The sequence below is a fragment of the Malus domestica genome, chromosome 06 (assembly GCF_042453785.1).
Source record: "Malus domestica chromosome 06, GDT2T_hap1".
Taxonomy (NCBI): Eukaryota; Viridiplantae; Streptophyta; class Magnoliopsida; order Rosales; family Rosaceae; genus Malus; species Malus domestica.
This window is the reverse complement of record NC_091666.1, coordinates 30,047,690-30,064,190: the sequence shown is the minus strand read 5'-3', so window position 1 is coordinate 30,064,190 and position 16,501 is coordinate 30,047,690. Positions and strand designations below refer to the sequence as shown.

Genomic DNA, 16,501 nt, shown 5'->3' with positions numbered 1-16,501 from the left:
TTGAGGAAGATGTTGAAGTTTTTAAAGACGTCTTCAATGAGTTTAGTGAGCAGGATAGGCATTCAAGGGACTGATATCGTTTCTCCATTAGCCAAAACAAGCACTACATCCTCAAACTCTTGTACTGGCTAATGGAGAAAGGATATTAGTCCCTTAAACGCCTATCCTGCTCATTAAACTCATTGAAGAAGTCTTTAAAAACTTCAACATCTTTCTCAATGCACTCACCTTTGGTATACGTGCTATCACAAATCTCTCTTGGAGGCCGTCATAAAAAGAAAATAAATAAATAAGCAAGAAAATTTTGAAAATGAAAAGAGAAAAGGATTTGGAAACACATAGAACATGTGCTCGAGGCTCCATCCCGAAAACTAAATAGCACGTCTTTAACAGCAGCTACAAGCAAACAGGAAACAGACCTAGAGTTGACTGTGTATGCTGGCTACTTGGTCGAGGCAAAACACATAATATTACTATAGTGGTAAATCCAAACCTCTATGAGGTAAATTGATAGTTAAACTCAATTATTAAACATGTTCATGAAGGCCAAAGACTCTTACCCTCCGAAGTTAAAATAAGTAAAAGGATTACCAACTAATGTTAAATGGAAAATCCATCTATTTGAGTAAAAAATATATATTAAGCGGCAAACAAAACGAATTTGAAGTAGAGAGAATTGATAGAGAGTGATATTGACAACTTAAATTTAAAATGTGGAGCGATGGCCAGTGCAGAAGCTCACCTAACATGGTTACAATCTTTCATGTGATTTCCAGGGTTAGCCAAATCATGATAACAACACGATTCCACTAATTAGACTTAGGACTAGACAATCAGATGTAATCCTCAATCATTTTGTACATCTCTCCACTAATGAACGAAATAACAAAACCAAACCATGTAGAGATAATTGACTTACTCAGGTTGCTTCATGCTGTCACACATTTGAAGAAGTTCTGGTATTGGAAGGTTTTGAAGTCTGAACATTAGTTTGAGCATCGCAAATCCCACACATCCTAAATAAAAATCATGTTCTTCATCATTTCTCCTTTTACGTTTTTCATGCTCTTACTCTTCCATTTTGATTTTGGTGTGTATTAGGATGAATGTAGGGTTTATATGGAGAAAAAAAAAAGGATGAGGTTGTAGATATTGCCACCTAGCATGCCGTGATTGGTTAAAAATCTTATCGAAATTTACCCACAAGGATTCTAGACAAATAGTGACACGTGGTGAGACGGGATTGGTTAAAAATCTTATTAGAAATTTATCCACAAAATTCTTACAGAATCATTACATGTGGCACTACCAAATTGGTTAAAAATCTACTAAAAAATATATCCACAAAAATTGTACTTCTGGATGACATATGACGTGACGAGGTTGGTTAAAAATTATATCCAAAATTGAAAATGAAATTATCTTTTATTATTTTCTAAAAAAGAATAATAATATTTTAACACCAATAGCTCGACTGTTTATTTTCGGTGTGGAAATGTAGTTTGTTTGGGCAATTTGGTAGGGGTGGAGTTGCTCTAAAGGCTTGAGGAATTCTGCAATGTTATTCCTCATGTTTAAATTTAATGCTTTTATTTATAGTGTTCCATGAGTTTCATGGTGTCGGATTAGTGATTTTTCAATATTTGTTGGAATCTAAATAGTTTTAGGTAAAAATGTTTATAAAAATAAATTAGAATTAGTCTACATGATTTTTATTTTTTTAAAAGTTACTTTAAGAAAAAAAATTATCCTAAATTCATTATTTAGTAATCTCGGGCTAAAAATTTAACTCATAAGGGTTGAAGCAAGAAAAATTGTTTTTGGGTAAAAAAATTTAGGTTTAACCCAAGGGTTTAAGATGGTCTAAGAGGGAAAAAATAATGCGTTCTCCAAGTAATACTAAGTCAAATAAAAAAGATCTTCTAAATCTCGAAAGATTCCTAACTTATATGTACTTAGGATTTACACAATAATATTGTGTTAAATATTAATTACAACATTCCTTAAGTGTAAATACTCAAGCAGTAGACACAACAGATCTTCAGGCAACTATGAAAGTAGTTGATGAAATCATCTCGTAGGCACAATGAGCGAATGCGAGTCTCAAAATATCGTGTTTTTCTACATGGTTCAAGTATATTCATCTAGTGTATGACTTGTATCCCTTTCTTGGTACACAACAGCATATGTAGTGATATGCTCGCCTTTGTTTAATGGGTGTTCATTTATGATTTACGGTTGTAAGTGAAGTCTCTCAATTTCGACAACAAACCAATACGGTCGATTTTTACACCTTAGGGGTAAGCAAAAAGGGACTCCAAAATTGTTGCGCGCCCTCTCTTTGGTCTTTACGCATAAGTTTGGCCCACGCCTGAGACGAAGCTGATAGGGGCCGCTCAATGGATTTAGGAATGAGAACTTAGCCCATCTTAATTAACTAATTTTCTCACTCATACTGGTAGTGACTCTTAACAACACAGGTTCTCTTTGTTAAAACTAAAACGGGTTCTCCACAATGCGAGATATATCTTGCGTGATATTTGCAAAATATAAGTCCCCAGTCAATCATCATAATATAGCTGTCTATCCACATCTTGCAACTATCCTACATAATATTTTGTCCTTACACATACTAATAACAAAACGAACATTAGTAAACGAGGAACATAACCAAATTGAGTTAATTATTAATCATGTACAAAGAGTAAAAACAGGATGGTAAATTGCCGGATCAATCCTTGGTAAAACATGGTCCATAAAGCCTGTCCATAACAGCAAACTGCATGTTCTCTGATGGCTTCCAATGGCGCTTCCTTTGATTTATAAACCAGTTATTAATTTGTTTCTGATCCAGTCCAGTCACTTGGGCAAGACTAATTTTATCAGCTTCCTGCACCATACCAGATAATTAATCAGCTTCCTGCACCATACCAGATAATTACAGTGATTAATTTCCACTCCATTTTCTCCTTCTACATACGTTGTTTATTTTTGCCTTTCAAATTGAACAAGCCCAAGGGGATCAATGGACAAATGGTTAACAGAGTTGTGCAAAAAGAGAAAACTGTATGACTGTAACCTATAAAATTATGCCTTTATAAGTTATAGTTACCGTTGGGTAAGGCCATTTATAGTGAAGGTTCCACCAATCAAAGAGAATTTGCCTTGCTTCTTTTGGTAGCTTTCCTTTCTTCTTCGTCTTGGAAAACTCATGTTTAAGGGTGCTAATATAGCCACTGTATTTACGCAACAGTTTATCCTTGAGCTCATGATCTTCCTTTGTCCGCGGAGAGTCTTGTGCCTCTATCTCTCCTCCACTCCAGTCTTCTTCGTCCGATGAACCAGCAGCATCGTCTGCAATTGAAGAATCCTGACTCATAATTGAACGGAAATCAATCATGCCAAATTTTACATAACTTGTTCATACTTAAGTAGTAGAAATGTGCTCACAAATTAACCCACCTTCACAAATAAAGGTCACAAAATCAGGAAAAAAATTCAACCCATAATATTTAATTGAAACTGCTTTAAGAAATGGATTTGGCTCCACACTCAAGTGCTTTAAAGTTTCATTCCTAACGTATTGTAAGACGTAATCACATAATTAATTAATTTCTCCATTCTAATTGTAGAGAAAGAATAAATAATACAATCAATAGCCACAATGCAACAAACCTTTGCAATTCCCTCTCAATTTGTTAGGTTTAGACTTGAGAGTTGAGACTGAGTCTCGACCATGTGAGCATAGAGATGGAACCCCATAATCCAAAAAGGCCATAGAACAGAGGCTTGCCGCATCAGTGGATCAAGTAGTGGGCCAGCCATGCACCCATATACATATATATAATATATATCAATGAGAGACCATGCATGCATGCTTGCATGCACACATGGAGAGCAAGATTTCGTGTTTCCAGGGATGTGATGTATCATAAAGCCATGATGCTACATGGATGGCGGAGTCCAGTAACATCAACTGACAGCCTCAAAACAAAAGTTTTAAATTAAAAAAGATATAAAAAAATGCTGAAAAAGTTCGTTGTGTCGTATCGCATGCAGTCAAATGTGAGTGGGCTCATCGATCTATCTGTTATTTCAGAGTCTCAGAGTCAGAGGTAAGGTAACGCGTAAAGCAAGCACTCTACGTATTATCTTCTACACTCAACTCCAAAGAACTCTCATTGCCTGACTGCCTGCCGCGGCCTGCTCTACTCTCAAATCTCCATCGGTTCAGTTCACTCTCAAATCTACCGTCAACATTTTTTCTTTCTATTTCTTGCAGTTCCGAGAAAGGTTGCAGAAAGCATCTATACCGTTGTTCTGTCCTTGGAAATTGATGCGCAACCCAAATTCATATAACCAAAGTAGAAATTTTTAATCTATTTATCAAAACAACACAAACAAAACCCTTTTTCAAATAATTAAATAACACAGTAACACTTTATATAAATGATATTTGTTTATAAAAAAAAAAAATCTAAAATGGTGGATATAAGTAATAAGAATTTTCATGCACAATTTTTTTTTTCTAATACCCTTGTTTATTATTTCAGTCACTAGGTTACCACTTTCTGTCGCGCCCTAATTTGAACCCAAACTGGAAGTGCAGCAGTGCCATGCTCCAATGAAAAATAAAGTTAGGATGTATAGTGCCAACATCATACCATTACATTTTTTAATGGAATGTTAAATTAAGACAAATAGTAGCAGCAAAGCTTTTGGAAATTAATGAAAATTAAACCTCACTTGTCAACACAAAACAATCTTATATAATTTCGAGAATTTGGTGGAGTGATGAAAGTTCAAGTAATAGAAATCTTTAACATTTTACAAAAAAAGAAAAAGAAAAAACAATTCAAAAATGTCATAAATAAACAAAGGTAGGAGAAAAGCTTGTAGAAATTAGTTCCCTAATAAAAGTGTTGAAATGAATTTAAAATATAAAAAAATTAATAAAAATGACTTAAAAACTTTGAGTTTTAATGATAAGGACAAAATAAAGGATGAAGTTAATAGTACCAGAATTGACTTTTTAATGTAAAAATGTGATTTTTCGTTAAAATGAACAGTACCAAGAACTTTTCGTTAAAGTTCCCTTAAAATAAAGGTTTACATGAGGGACTTTACTTGCAAGGTATGTAAATAGTCCAAATTCTGAGTCTGAACGTATTAAAAAATGAGTTCGAAATGTGTCATTAATTAATATGACCTAGTTAAAATAGTAAAAACTTGTAAGAATTATGAAAGCGGATGTGAGTATTCCGTGAGTGCTACAAGACTGGTTAGGGTTTAGTGCCAGAAATATGGATAGAGAAAATCATTGAATACATATATATACCACCTAGGAAAGGAAAAAACATCGGATGCATGCACCAGCGGCCACCGCAGCTTCAACCACTGTTGCTTCAACTTTGAATGCCTAAAAGCAGAACCCTACCTGCAGCGGAAACTGCGGGAGTCCTTGTGGTCAACAAGTCAACCACATTAACACTTCTTCACCCTATCTAATCCAACCAATTGACCATTCTACCCTTTGCTATGCCCTTTGCTATGCCCTTTACTTTTTGCTGTGTGTCCTATTAATAGTACACGGTTTCCAATGCCCTCCCTCACCGGCTAGTGGGTGCACACTTACTACTGCACAGCATGCAATGAAATTTCAAATCACTCTTGCATGCACAGTGATTAAGCACATGTAGTAAAACCTAGCTGCTTTATTTAGCTGGCTGAGATATATCTCAGGTAAAGTTTTGGATTTCATGTCAATCCAGGGAAGATAGAGAAATATTGCAGAACCTACCTGAAAAAGGTCATACTATATTTTAATCTAAAGCTTTAACGGTTCCGATCATGAGTGGAGCGGACTCAAACACAATATTAAGAAAACGCTATAATTGGGCGCTTCTCTCTGTGTGTATAATGTTTGTATTACAAATTTTACTTAATTGATTTGCTTTAGAACAAAGAAATGATAATGGATATGCAGATATAGGACAGTCACAGTCACAGTCACAGTTCAAACTCAAGTAGGTAGAAAAAGAGGTTGAAAGAATACCTAGTGATTAACACGTAATCCTGATGCCTAAGCACCAATTTTCATTAAACTAAATACTATGCTTAATCACTTACTATTTGCATGCAAGTTTTAAGTTTAACATCTATATTTTAATTCATTTGAGTACTACACCTGTATCTGGCCCTAAATGACATGGCAGTTACGGCAAAACCTAGTGTTATAGCTTGAGGTTACAATGAAGGAATATGGATTATGTATATAACCTTTGACGTATTTGAACAAAGACCCCAACCTATTACCTCCCAGGTACATTAGGGTTCAATTCAAACCACATCACATTTCAAAGACACATTTTCCAAATGCTACCAAAAAAATAAAACGTTTGACCTATATTTAGCCAATTAGAGCTACTTCTTATAGCTAAATTTGAAATTATTTTGTAAAGGAAGTTGTTATTGGCACTACAAAATAGTAAGTGAAAAACAAAGGAGGTAGGAATGAGAGGATCATTCTAGAGTGTTAATAACATTTCCGTTCATAAATTATAGAGACAAAACTTACTAGATATGATTTAAGACTTTCAAATTTCAAACATGAACAGCTACTAAAGAAACGTTAATCTGCCGGCAGAGAGCACTCAAAACATACTTGTGAAAAGCTTCAACAGCTCTTAACCATTAACAACAAGAAATAGCACATGCCAATTTCATTCGATAGATCTTAAGGACTGCATGTATATCTAAGGCATCCTCGAGATATAGTATTTGAAAATTCAAAAAGTACCTGCTCAAGCATGTCATTAAGAGAAAAGAACACACTGCTGGCACATTAAGTAATAGAACCCTTCAAACTCAGTAGCCAGGTGCCTTAAAGGTGATGAACTCTTTTGAATTTGAAGTTAAACTATAGTTTTATTGCATGCCTAAACCAATTAAGTAGTAACAACCAAGTTCCACACCAATGGTCCCCAACAGAATCTATAACATCCCATGAAGGAAGCTTTCTTTTAAAGCGGTGCAAAAAAAAAAAAAAAAAAATATTGTCATACTATATCTGTAAACTTGTTGCCTTAAGCACAATAGGTAATGCTATACTAACAATTTCAGCGACAAAATCGATCTGTTGCAAGTACGAATCTCATGGATTCAGCCATTATATAAGTATATGAACAACCTCAAAAGTAGGATATCAACACTAATTAAAGGAATACAAGGTCAGTCCCCTAGGCAGACATAATATTTTGGAAATGTACTTCTCCTGCCATGATATATGTATATTAAACTGGTGTTCGTCACAGGATTCCATATTAGGAATCTCCTTGTCTTCATCATGTGGATGATTAGAAGAAAAGTGGTCTATTTCAGCTTGGATTGTATTTTAAACAATTGAAACCGCCAGCAGTTATTCTTAATCATTCTTCTAAGTACTCTTTATTTGGATATACAGAAGAATTTGATCAAGTATAATACATTTACCAAGGTAAAGTTATTAATTCCCTCGCATGGCACGCACCAAAACTCATGCTCTATGGATCATATCCAAATAATTCATTGAAGATTTAATTTTCACATACCTACCATCAATATTGACCATTTCGATAAATGAAAGTTTAGTATAAATGCAAAAAGCAAGAGTCATTCCCACAAGGAAAATTAGGCCAATCCTACTAGACGCATACATTAGTTGTCTCCGATTAGATTACACACGTGTGGCAAGGAACAAGCTTACATTAGATTTTTCCCCTCTAAACACTGCCTTAGAAACTGGTCAACCAATTCATGTTAGCATCTCTGTAAGTTGGATCAAATAACGACTGACTTTACACCCACAATATACGTATTAAAAAGTAAAAAACATTGAAGAACACAGAAATGGTGAAAAAAAAACTTTTTTACAGGTAATACCAACACAAGTGATCCAATCACAGGCCAATACAAATTACCTATAAATAAACCAAATTAAAGCTCCATTTTTATTTTATCCTTTGTGACAGTCACTCAATTACCTAGCCAGGACCATAGGCAGCTGCTAGATTTGAAAATATCATATGCTATAATCAAGGGTACTGCCGTGTATGGAAATCATCCACATCTGTGAAGTCAAGTGTCACAAAATACCTTCACATGACAGTGTTTCTGATATATTTTTGGGTCTCTTTTATCTATTCTAGGGTTTCTTAATTCATCTGCTTAAATTTGTAAGATAGTCACATAAAAAATTACAGTACTGCTCTCTTCCTTCTCCTAAATGGCTTAGCTTTGAGTTAATTTGTGCCCTGTACTTAAGGTGCAAAGCGCTAACGTGCGCCTATAGCTAAACAAATCGCATAACGAAAACAAGGATTTGGGTTAATTAAAGAGAGAAAGTTTAAGAAGAAAGAGTACTGGTATTATTGGTGAGAGTGTTGAGCTGCGTCTCCATTTTGTTCAAGAAGGTGATTGCTTCATCAAATGGCCTCGTAAGATCTGATTTGTACTTGAACAATATTTCGCAGTAACTTTCCTAAGAAATTAGAGAGAGAGAGAGAGAGAGAATTAGCTAGGCAAAAAACAAAGGAGATTTCATCATACACAGAGTTTGAAGAGAGAGAGAGAGAGAGAGAGAGAGAGAGAGAGAGGAGAGTGAGAGAGAGAGATACCATGAAGAGATCGAGGTCAGGATCGGCAGTAGAAATGCAAGTTGAAGCGGTGGGTCTCGTGGAAATTAGATGATCACTTTGTCGCCGGATTTCGTCCAACACACTTGCTATTTCTGGTGGCGCTCCCACCTACACAAATTTAATATTGTTATTCAGCCAAATTAAACACAAACACAAACAATATAATTAAGCAACTTAAGAGAATCAAAAGCAAAAAAATAAGGCACTTAATTACTACCTAATTGTTTACATATAATATAATTATCAAATATTCGAATTTGTTGAAGATTAGAAATCGTTTGATAATCATTTTACTTTCAAATTTTATTTGTTCTTTTCTGAAAACTCAAAACTTATTTGCTAACGGTTTCTAGCGAGACTAACACTTATAACATCTTTATTTCTTGGTATTCTTTTCGTTCCGTTTGCAATTTTTAATTTTCAGAACAATAAAGATAGATGTGTTAGGGTTACCAACTATATAGTATTAGTACTAGCTCTAGTACTCCACCTTTTGGCAATCGATGTAAGCTTGAAGAAGCTTAGGGTATAGAGGATGTGAAGCGATCTTCTCAATATTCATTTGACAGGAAACCTCTTCTCCCCAACCTCCTCCTTCTCTTTGAATCCCAGCTGCCACCACCGAAGCAGCGTCTGACACTCCGGACGACGACCCTGAAAACATCTGGTCGGGCCTCACCGTCCCGGGTAACCACTGCTCCCCCAGAGCCGCAGCTAAGGGCTCAAAGCTAGCGCTCCTACTCCTGTAGTTGTCGTAGTAGTCCACCTGATGATCAAGAACCGTCTGATTGGCCGGAAAAGGCATGGCAGCCATTGATGAAGAGTAGTATTGATCAGAGCTGAAACCAGCTGAAGGCGTTGACGATGAGCCACCAAGGCCGTACAGCTCCTCCATCATTGTTGCGTTTCCACCGAGAGGGAGGGAAGGAGGAGATTAGGGTAAGCTATCTGCTTAGGGAAAGACACAAAGACGAGAGAGCTTCCAGCTTATAATTATACGGATGGAAAGTGAAAGTGTGAGGCCAGAGAGAGCGCACACATTCATCATTATAAGTTAATTTAATAATTAATTAGGTTTAAAGTTGGTCAATAATCATAGCAAAATAACTTATGGTGCTAATGACATTTTGTATTTCGGTTAAGTGGCATTAGAAAGGGGACAAGGATTGTCTGCCCTCCTAGTTGTGGTGCCCTTCCATGCCCTCTTATTTTGTTCGGTCACGGTTAAGCCACGTCAATATTTTATATTAATTTTTTAATGAGATAATAAGACAAAAAACAATAAAAATATAAAATATTAACGTGGCTTAACCGTGACCGCACAAAATAGGAGGGCATGGAAGGGCACCACAACTAGGAGGGCAGACCATCCTTGTCCTTAGAAAGGGACTGTCACCAGATCTCTTCCATCAAATCTATCCAATCACATAATACGGATTCTTGAAATTTGATTTAACGACTCAAGTTATTATTACTTTTAAAGAAGCCCATGTTTATAGCCGTTTGATCAAATTTCAAAGTCCTGAATTGATTGATTATGTGGATTTGATAGAAGGGATCCGGAGAGGTTCCATTTCAAGTGGTATTATCCTTTATCTTTAAGAGATGATAGGTAAATTGCTATGTAATTTTATTTTTATTTTTTAACAAACGAAATCAGCTACACTAAAGGATCAGGGGTGAGCTAAGTCTTATAATGAGTTAGCAATAATGTGGTTCAAATTCATCTTTAGCTAGAATTGAACTTAAAATATTTTACTTATAAGTGTAAAAAAAATACTATTAAACTGAAATTCTAAGTAACAATTTGTTGTGTGTGGTTAGAGTCTTCTTTTTTTGAGCGAACCGGAGATTCAAACTCTCCTATTTTTAGTATAATTGAAAGTAAATCATGTTAAAAACATTATGAGGCTATATCATGCATGATGTATGTATGTAGAATTTTTTCTAAACTAGAATTTTTGTGAACAAATGTATGTATGTAGATTTGGTTGTAGAGAAGTCAAAGAGTCAACTAGATTCCATTTTGTAGAGAAGTCAGAAAGTCAACTAGCGTTCCATATGGTCCTCTCACTAAAATTTAAAAGTATAATTAGTCGATTAGGCACTTAACACTGAAAGCAACCCGTTGCAAAGGTTCCCTAAGACTATTCACTATTTAATTCATCCAGTGAACCGTAATTATTTTTAATAAATAGTAACTGCCTTTTACATCTTCGCCTCTACACTGAATAGCCCTAGCAATAGGTAATAAAATATTAATATTTATTTTATTTGTAATTAATATTATATTATTTACTTTGTATAAATTAATATTATATTATTAATTTATCTTTTCCTTTTGGAAATCTCTTCCTCTCGAAACTTCTACCATTTTTTTCTTCTTCCTTCCCACTCTCTCACTCCCCTTTCCCTCGTTGTCTTCCATTTTTTCTCCGGCCGACCGTCTCCCTCCCCGCTCTCTTTTTCTCCCCCATTTCTCCCTGTTTTCTTCCTCAAAGGAGAAAGCTGCGGATTTTGCACCTAATTTGGATTGAAAGACCAGCAGGCCTTTCTTCTTGTTCCTCAAAGCAGAGAGAGAGCACTACAAATTTGAAATCACAAATCAAATTTCTTCTATAATTTATGTTTTACAAATCCAAATTTGATTTCGTTTTTTCCTACAAATTTCTGGAGAAAAGCACTACAAGGCAATTGACTTCTGGGTTTACCGCAAATTTTGATATTTTGTGTAATTCAGATTTATAAGCTTTAATGTTTGAATTGAAGTGTTGTTCATGGTGGATTAGGCTTATTGGAAACTTAACTGGACGAGTTCATTGCTGAAGCAAATAGGGGGTTGGGTTCGCGGGACAGAGATTGGCAAGAGCTATTTCTGATTTGATGACTGGAGAAGGGGCTGCAGCTCATGTACGAAGAAGAATGCAAGATTTGGTGATTGGGACTCCTATCTAAGGCAGTCTAGTCAAATGAGATTTAAAGAAGCCAAACAAACGTGCATTTAATGGTTAAATTTTATTCTTTTCGCTGTGCATGCTTTCTGTTTCATTTTTCTAGAATCCGGCGAGCTCCGTGACCAATCCCGGCCAATCTTGACCACGATTGTTGCTCACAGTGGTAGAATCTTTGTTCCTTTTCATTTTAGCATCATTTTTGTGCTTAAATTACAATTTTTAATGGAGTTTTAAGTCGAGATCGGAATCGGGATGAATCCCTACCAAATATTCTGGTGTTCTCCCACGAGGGTTCCGGTGACTCATGTTTTAAATTGTGGTTGACGTCACCCTGACATCAGCCTTGCATCACTTGGGCCTTAGGCTTTCGGGCGATTGATTCCCTCCTGGCCTGTCCACTGGGCCTCCCCCAAGCCCCATCGCCCACATAGGCTGGAGCTGCTAGCTAGGGCAATTAGGTTGGAGCAACAGCCGGTCCACCGGGCTATTGAATATGGTGGAGCTGCTCTGAAGTTAATGATATTTTTCTCTACTTGTGTTGTAAATTTTATGTTGAAATTTTGATAATGGTAAGTTCAATATTGAATGGTTATACTTGAATTATCATGTGTCTTTGTCCAAATCTTTCAATACTTAATATTAAATAGAAAAATATTAGGAAGATAGTTTTTTAGATAATATTTTATAAACCACATGATTTGACTGTTGATAATTGATACATTCTTGACTTAAAACAAGGAATTTAACCATCAAGTTTCACATAATGTGTTCTTCAAAATATATATACGATTCAAATAAATAGGCTATCTAGTGTCACTTGTATAAATATGTTATTGTGTTAAATTGAATAGTCATCAAACAATAATAAAAGATTGAGACAATTACAACTTCCTTTGAACAACTCAAAATTCAGATATTTCAACCGCATGAAGTGATCTTTTAAATTGGTCAAGACTCTACAATTTATGGTCGCTTCTCTATGGTACTAATTGTTGCTTCATTAATCGGCTCACGATTCGACTTTGATCATTATGACTGAACCAAAATGTGTTATTGCTATAAGAGCATGCACAATTACAAGGGGATGTTCAGTAACGATTCTTATAGTATTCGGAGTTGATAAGCTAATTCCTGTAAATGTATCTTTGCCATAAAATAAATAATTAATTAATTTAGTTGTAAGGGGTTGTACATTGGGAGTGTAAATTTTTAGCGTACGTACAAGGAGAAACTGGAGCCGTGTCTTGTTCGCAACCTGATTTTGCTTATTTTCACCCTCTGATCACGACTTTGATTTAACCCTCCAAAAAAAGACATCATCACATGGTCCACGCAATTGAACAGAGCGTCCCATTCACTTTTCACGCCCTATAAAACAACATAAAGTGGCCATAATGTTGTTTCCTATTTTTAGAAAGTCGTTCTACAGCACACCGACTCTGTAATGCATCGGATCTATGGTAAAATATTTAGTGTATCTCATACATGTATTGTATAATTTTAGTTCTACAAGTACAACTTCAAGCTCAAAGAGAATGCACTCTATGTAAACAAATCAAAGTTTCACATGTACAACTTCAAGCTCAAAGGGAATCACTCTTTGCAAACAAATCAAAGTTTAACATGCGTGTATGGTATTTTTTTTGTTTTTTTGTTTCATTAAAGTTTTGCTTAATTGTAAGTAACTAAGTAGTGTCCAAAACTTTTAAGATTCACAACCTACAAACTATAATCATTTCATTGTTGTGAGTAAAGTGAACTATTCCATAATAAATTAGGGTAAAATTGGACTAATGGTTTTCATAGTGATAAGATATTCAGATGATAGCCCTGCAGTTAAAAAATTAAGATTTAAACCCCCGTGGTAAAAATTGTTAGCAAATTTGACCCAAAAGTGAGATTTTTGTTAACTCTTCATTAGATGTCAGGATAAAAATGTCCAACTCCTTCCCCTCTCCGATCTTCCTCAACGCCAGCTTTCTATCTTCTCAAACTCGTCGTCAAGGAACCGTCATTCATGGTCAATCTCATGTCTTCTCTCCCAACGACCCTCCCTTCTCTCACATTCTCAAGGCCGATTCCTCAGTTAGGTTGTCTGCAATCTCTTATTCCATTGGCAGCATCTTCGGCAAGTTGAATTTCTACAATTAATTTGTCTCTATTATCTAGCTAGGTCTCAGCATGCCTCGATAAGAGATTGAAGAATTTGTAAATAGAGGTCAATGTATCAGTCTAATCACCTCTACTATCAGCATGTCTTTTTCATGCCTCATCCATGGAGTGAATGTTAAACAGTTCTGTATAGCGCAGCAGCTGCAAGAATGGGACTTAACATAATTGCTATAATTCTTTAAAAAAATATTTGAAGAGAGAGGAGAGGAGAATGTGAAGCTACAATTAGAGAGTGAAGAGAGACGAAGAGAGGAGGTAAACAGAAGAAAGAGTTTGACTCTTAGCTTTTTATCACAAAGACTATCTTCAAATACTTTATCACCATTGAGACATCATTTGTACCTGATATTAATTGACACGTGGTACAAAAAAAGTGGCAATTCTAACATTGCACTTCTTTAGTTACAAGCCGGTATTGATAAAAAAAAAAATGGTTTTTTTGTTGTAAATAGTGGGTATGTATGCCCACATGCATATAGTAAACTTTTCATATGCTTAATAGTGTAATTTGTTTGCTTTCAAAGTATTTGCTCTATAAATAGAGTATTACAAGTGTTCAAAAGAAGAAGAGAAAAAAGAAAGGAAGGAGAGAGGAGAGAATAGAGAGAAAGTTATCTTTGTACTCCTATTATTCCAAATTATAATGGAAAACATCATTGCTACTCCGAGAATGTACTCCAGTCACACTTACTGTAGAGGAACCTCATAAATTTTGTGTCTTGTTTATTTATTCCACTGCACACACCGTCGATTTTACAACACGTTATCAGCACGAGAAGCTCTCATATCAGTGGAAAGCACAACGCCACAAATCTTATTTACCTCTGTCGCCTGGAATCTCACAGATAAGAAAATCTTTTCATTCCATCTTCAAATCTCAGTACAATTGATTTTCTTGAATAATGTATATCATCATTTGCAGAAGCAAAAGAGTACAGACTCAAAATTCGTAAAGAATTTGACAGCCATGTAAACAGCCTCGAAACTCCAACTTTCGGACCTCAGATTGAAATACTTTCTTCTTGAAAGTTGTTCGTTCACTTAGTATCTACAACATATAAAAATTTCAGAAAACGCTAACGGTGCGATCGTTGGAGATATTTGAAATACCAAATCAGTTTCCAATTTTCATAAAAAAACAGTCACCTTATGAGTACCACAACTCCATTTCTGTAGCTCAAATCGAAATTATTTCTTCACGAAAGTTGTTTGGTATCCTCTTATCCATATCATACTAAAATTTGAACTAAATCTAACGGTTTGATCTTCTCATAAGTTGCAGACAATCTTGACTCCAAAACTTATGGGAACCATTTCTACTTTTTCGAAACTCACCGGAGGAGGAACACCAATTGAAACTTATTGTTACTATTATTTACTGAGTAACCAAAATGACTTTAGAACTATGAAATAAAAATAAAAATAAAAGAAATCAAACAAAAGAAGTGGCAGACCAAGAAAATGAAAAAGCAAAAGATGAGAACTTAATAATTGTATTTTCTGTTTTGGCATATTTATGTGAATGGTTTTGGCATATTTATGTGAATTGTGTTGGATTAAAGCCTATGTCACAAATTCTATTTATTTAAAGCAATTTATTTATAGTGGTAGAATTATTACCCTTTGCTTTAAAGCTTTGATATTTATGAGAATGGTGCTGAATCAAAGCCCTTATCACAAGCTTTATTTACTATAAGCAATTTATTTACCATGGACGGTTTTACCGCCTACTGATTTAAGTTTTGATTTATGTGAATGGTGCTTAATTAAAACCCTTGTCACAAGCTTTATTTACTTAAATACAATTTATCCATTATGGCTGGAATTACCGCCTATTGCTTTAATTTATTTATTGTACTTATCTTTTGTTACGATGAGTATATACATGACCTGAAGTTCCTTGATCAGATCAGAACCTGCAGTTTTTTGATCCTCAACATATAAAAATGATTGGACCTGAAGTTCCATCATGCAAAAAGATCGGGCATGAAGTCCTTTGATCCTCAAGATCAGGACATGAAGTTCCTTGATGAGTACTGTAAGTTTGAAGTGCCGCAGTGCCTTAACTTAATTGTAATAAAGGACATAAGAGTCTCAGTCTACAGACTATTAAATAAGGACCAGAAGTTCCTCATGTCCATACTCTAAATGGTTTAGCAGAAGTATTTATTAAGCGAATGAAATTGATTACCCGCACTCTACTCATGAAAACGAAATTGCCAGTTTTCTACATGGGAACATGTAAACTTTACATGATGCATTATTAATTCGGTTGAGATATGTTACCAACCACCAATACTTATCAGTACAACTCGTGTTTGGGAACCAGCCAAATATACATTTACGAGTTTTTGGTTGTGTTATCTATGTGCCTATTGCATTCCCACAACATCCTGAAATGAGGCATCATCGCGGATTAGACATTGATGTTGAACACCATCTATCATTCAATATTTAGAACCCTTGACTGAATATATGTTTACCGCATGATTTGCGGACTGTCATTTTGATAAGACAATTTTCCCGCCATTAGGGGAAGAAAATATCGTTCCAGAAGAATGATGAGAAAATATCATTTCAGAAGAATGATAAGAAAAGACTGTTCCAGAATATCGAAGAGAATTTGTCTTATTTTGATTCACGAAGCAATCAATAAGAAAATGAAATAGAAATAATTGAATGATGCAACAAAAGTGATGA

General features: G+C 35.2%; 1 protein-coding gene across 2 annotated transcripts; it reads right to left on the bottom strand.

Moving 5' to 3' along the window:
* Positions 1 to 2,506: 2,506 nt before the first annotated feature.
* LOC103437699 (homeobox protein knotted-1-like 6) lies at positions 2,507 to 9,724 on the bottom strand. Of its 2 annotated transcripts, none has more exons than XM_008376191.4 (5): positions 9,166 to 9,724; positions 8,655 to 8,783; positions 8,401 to 8,518; positions 3,113 to 3,354; positions 2,507 to 2,890 (listed from the first exon to the last, which is right to left on the bottom strand). In XM_008376191.4, exons 1-5 carry the CDS (start codon positions 9,571 to 9,573, stop codon positions 2,732 to 2,734), a joined length of 1,056 nt encoding a protein of 351 aa, XP_008374413.1. In that variant the 5' UTR covers positions 9,574 to 9,724; the 3' UTR covers positions 2,507 to 2,731. The 2 variants fall into 2 exon arrangements, with proteins under 2 accessions (XP_008374413.1, XP_008374414.1); XM_008376192.4 differs by having other exon boundaries at positions 2,507 to 2,920; positions 9,166 to 9,696.
* Positions 9,725 to 16,501: the final 6,777 nt, after the last annotated feature.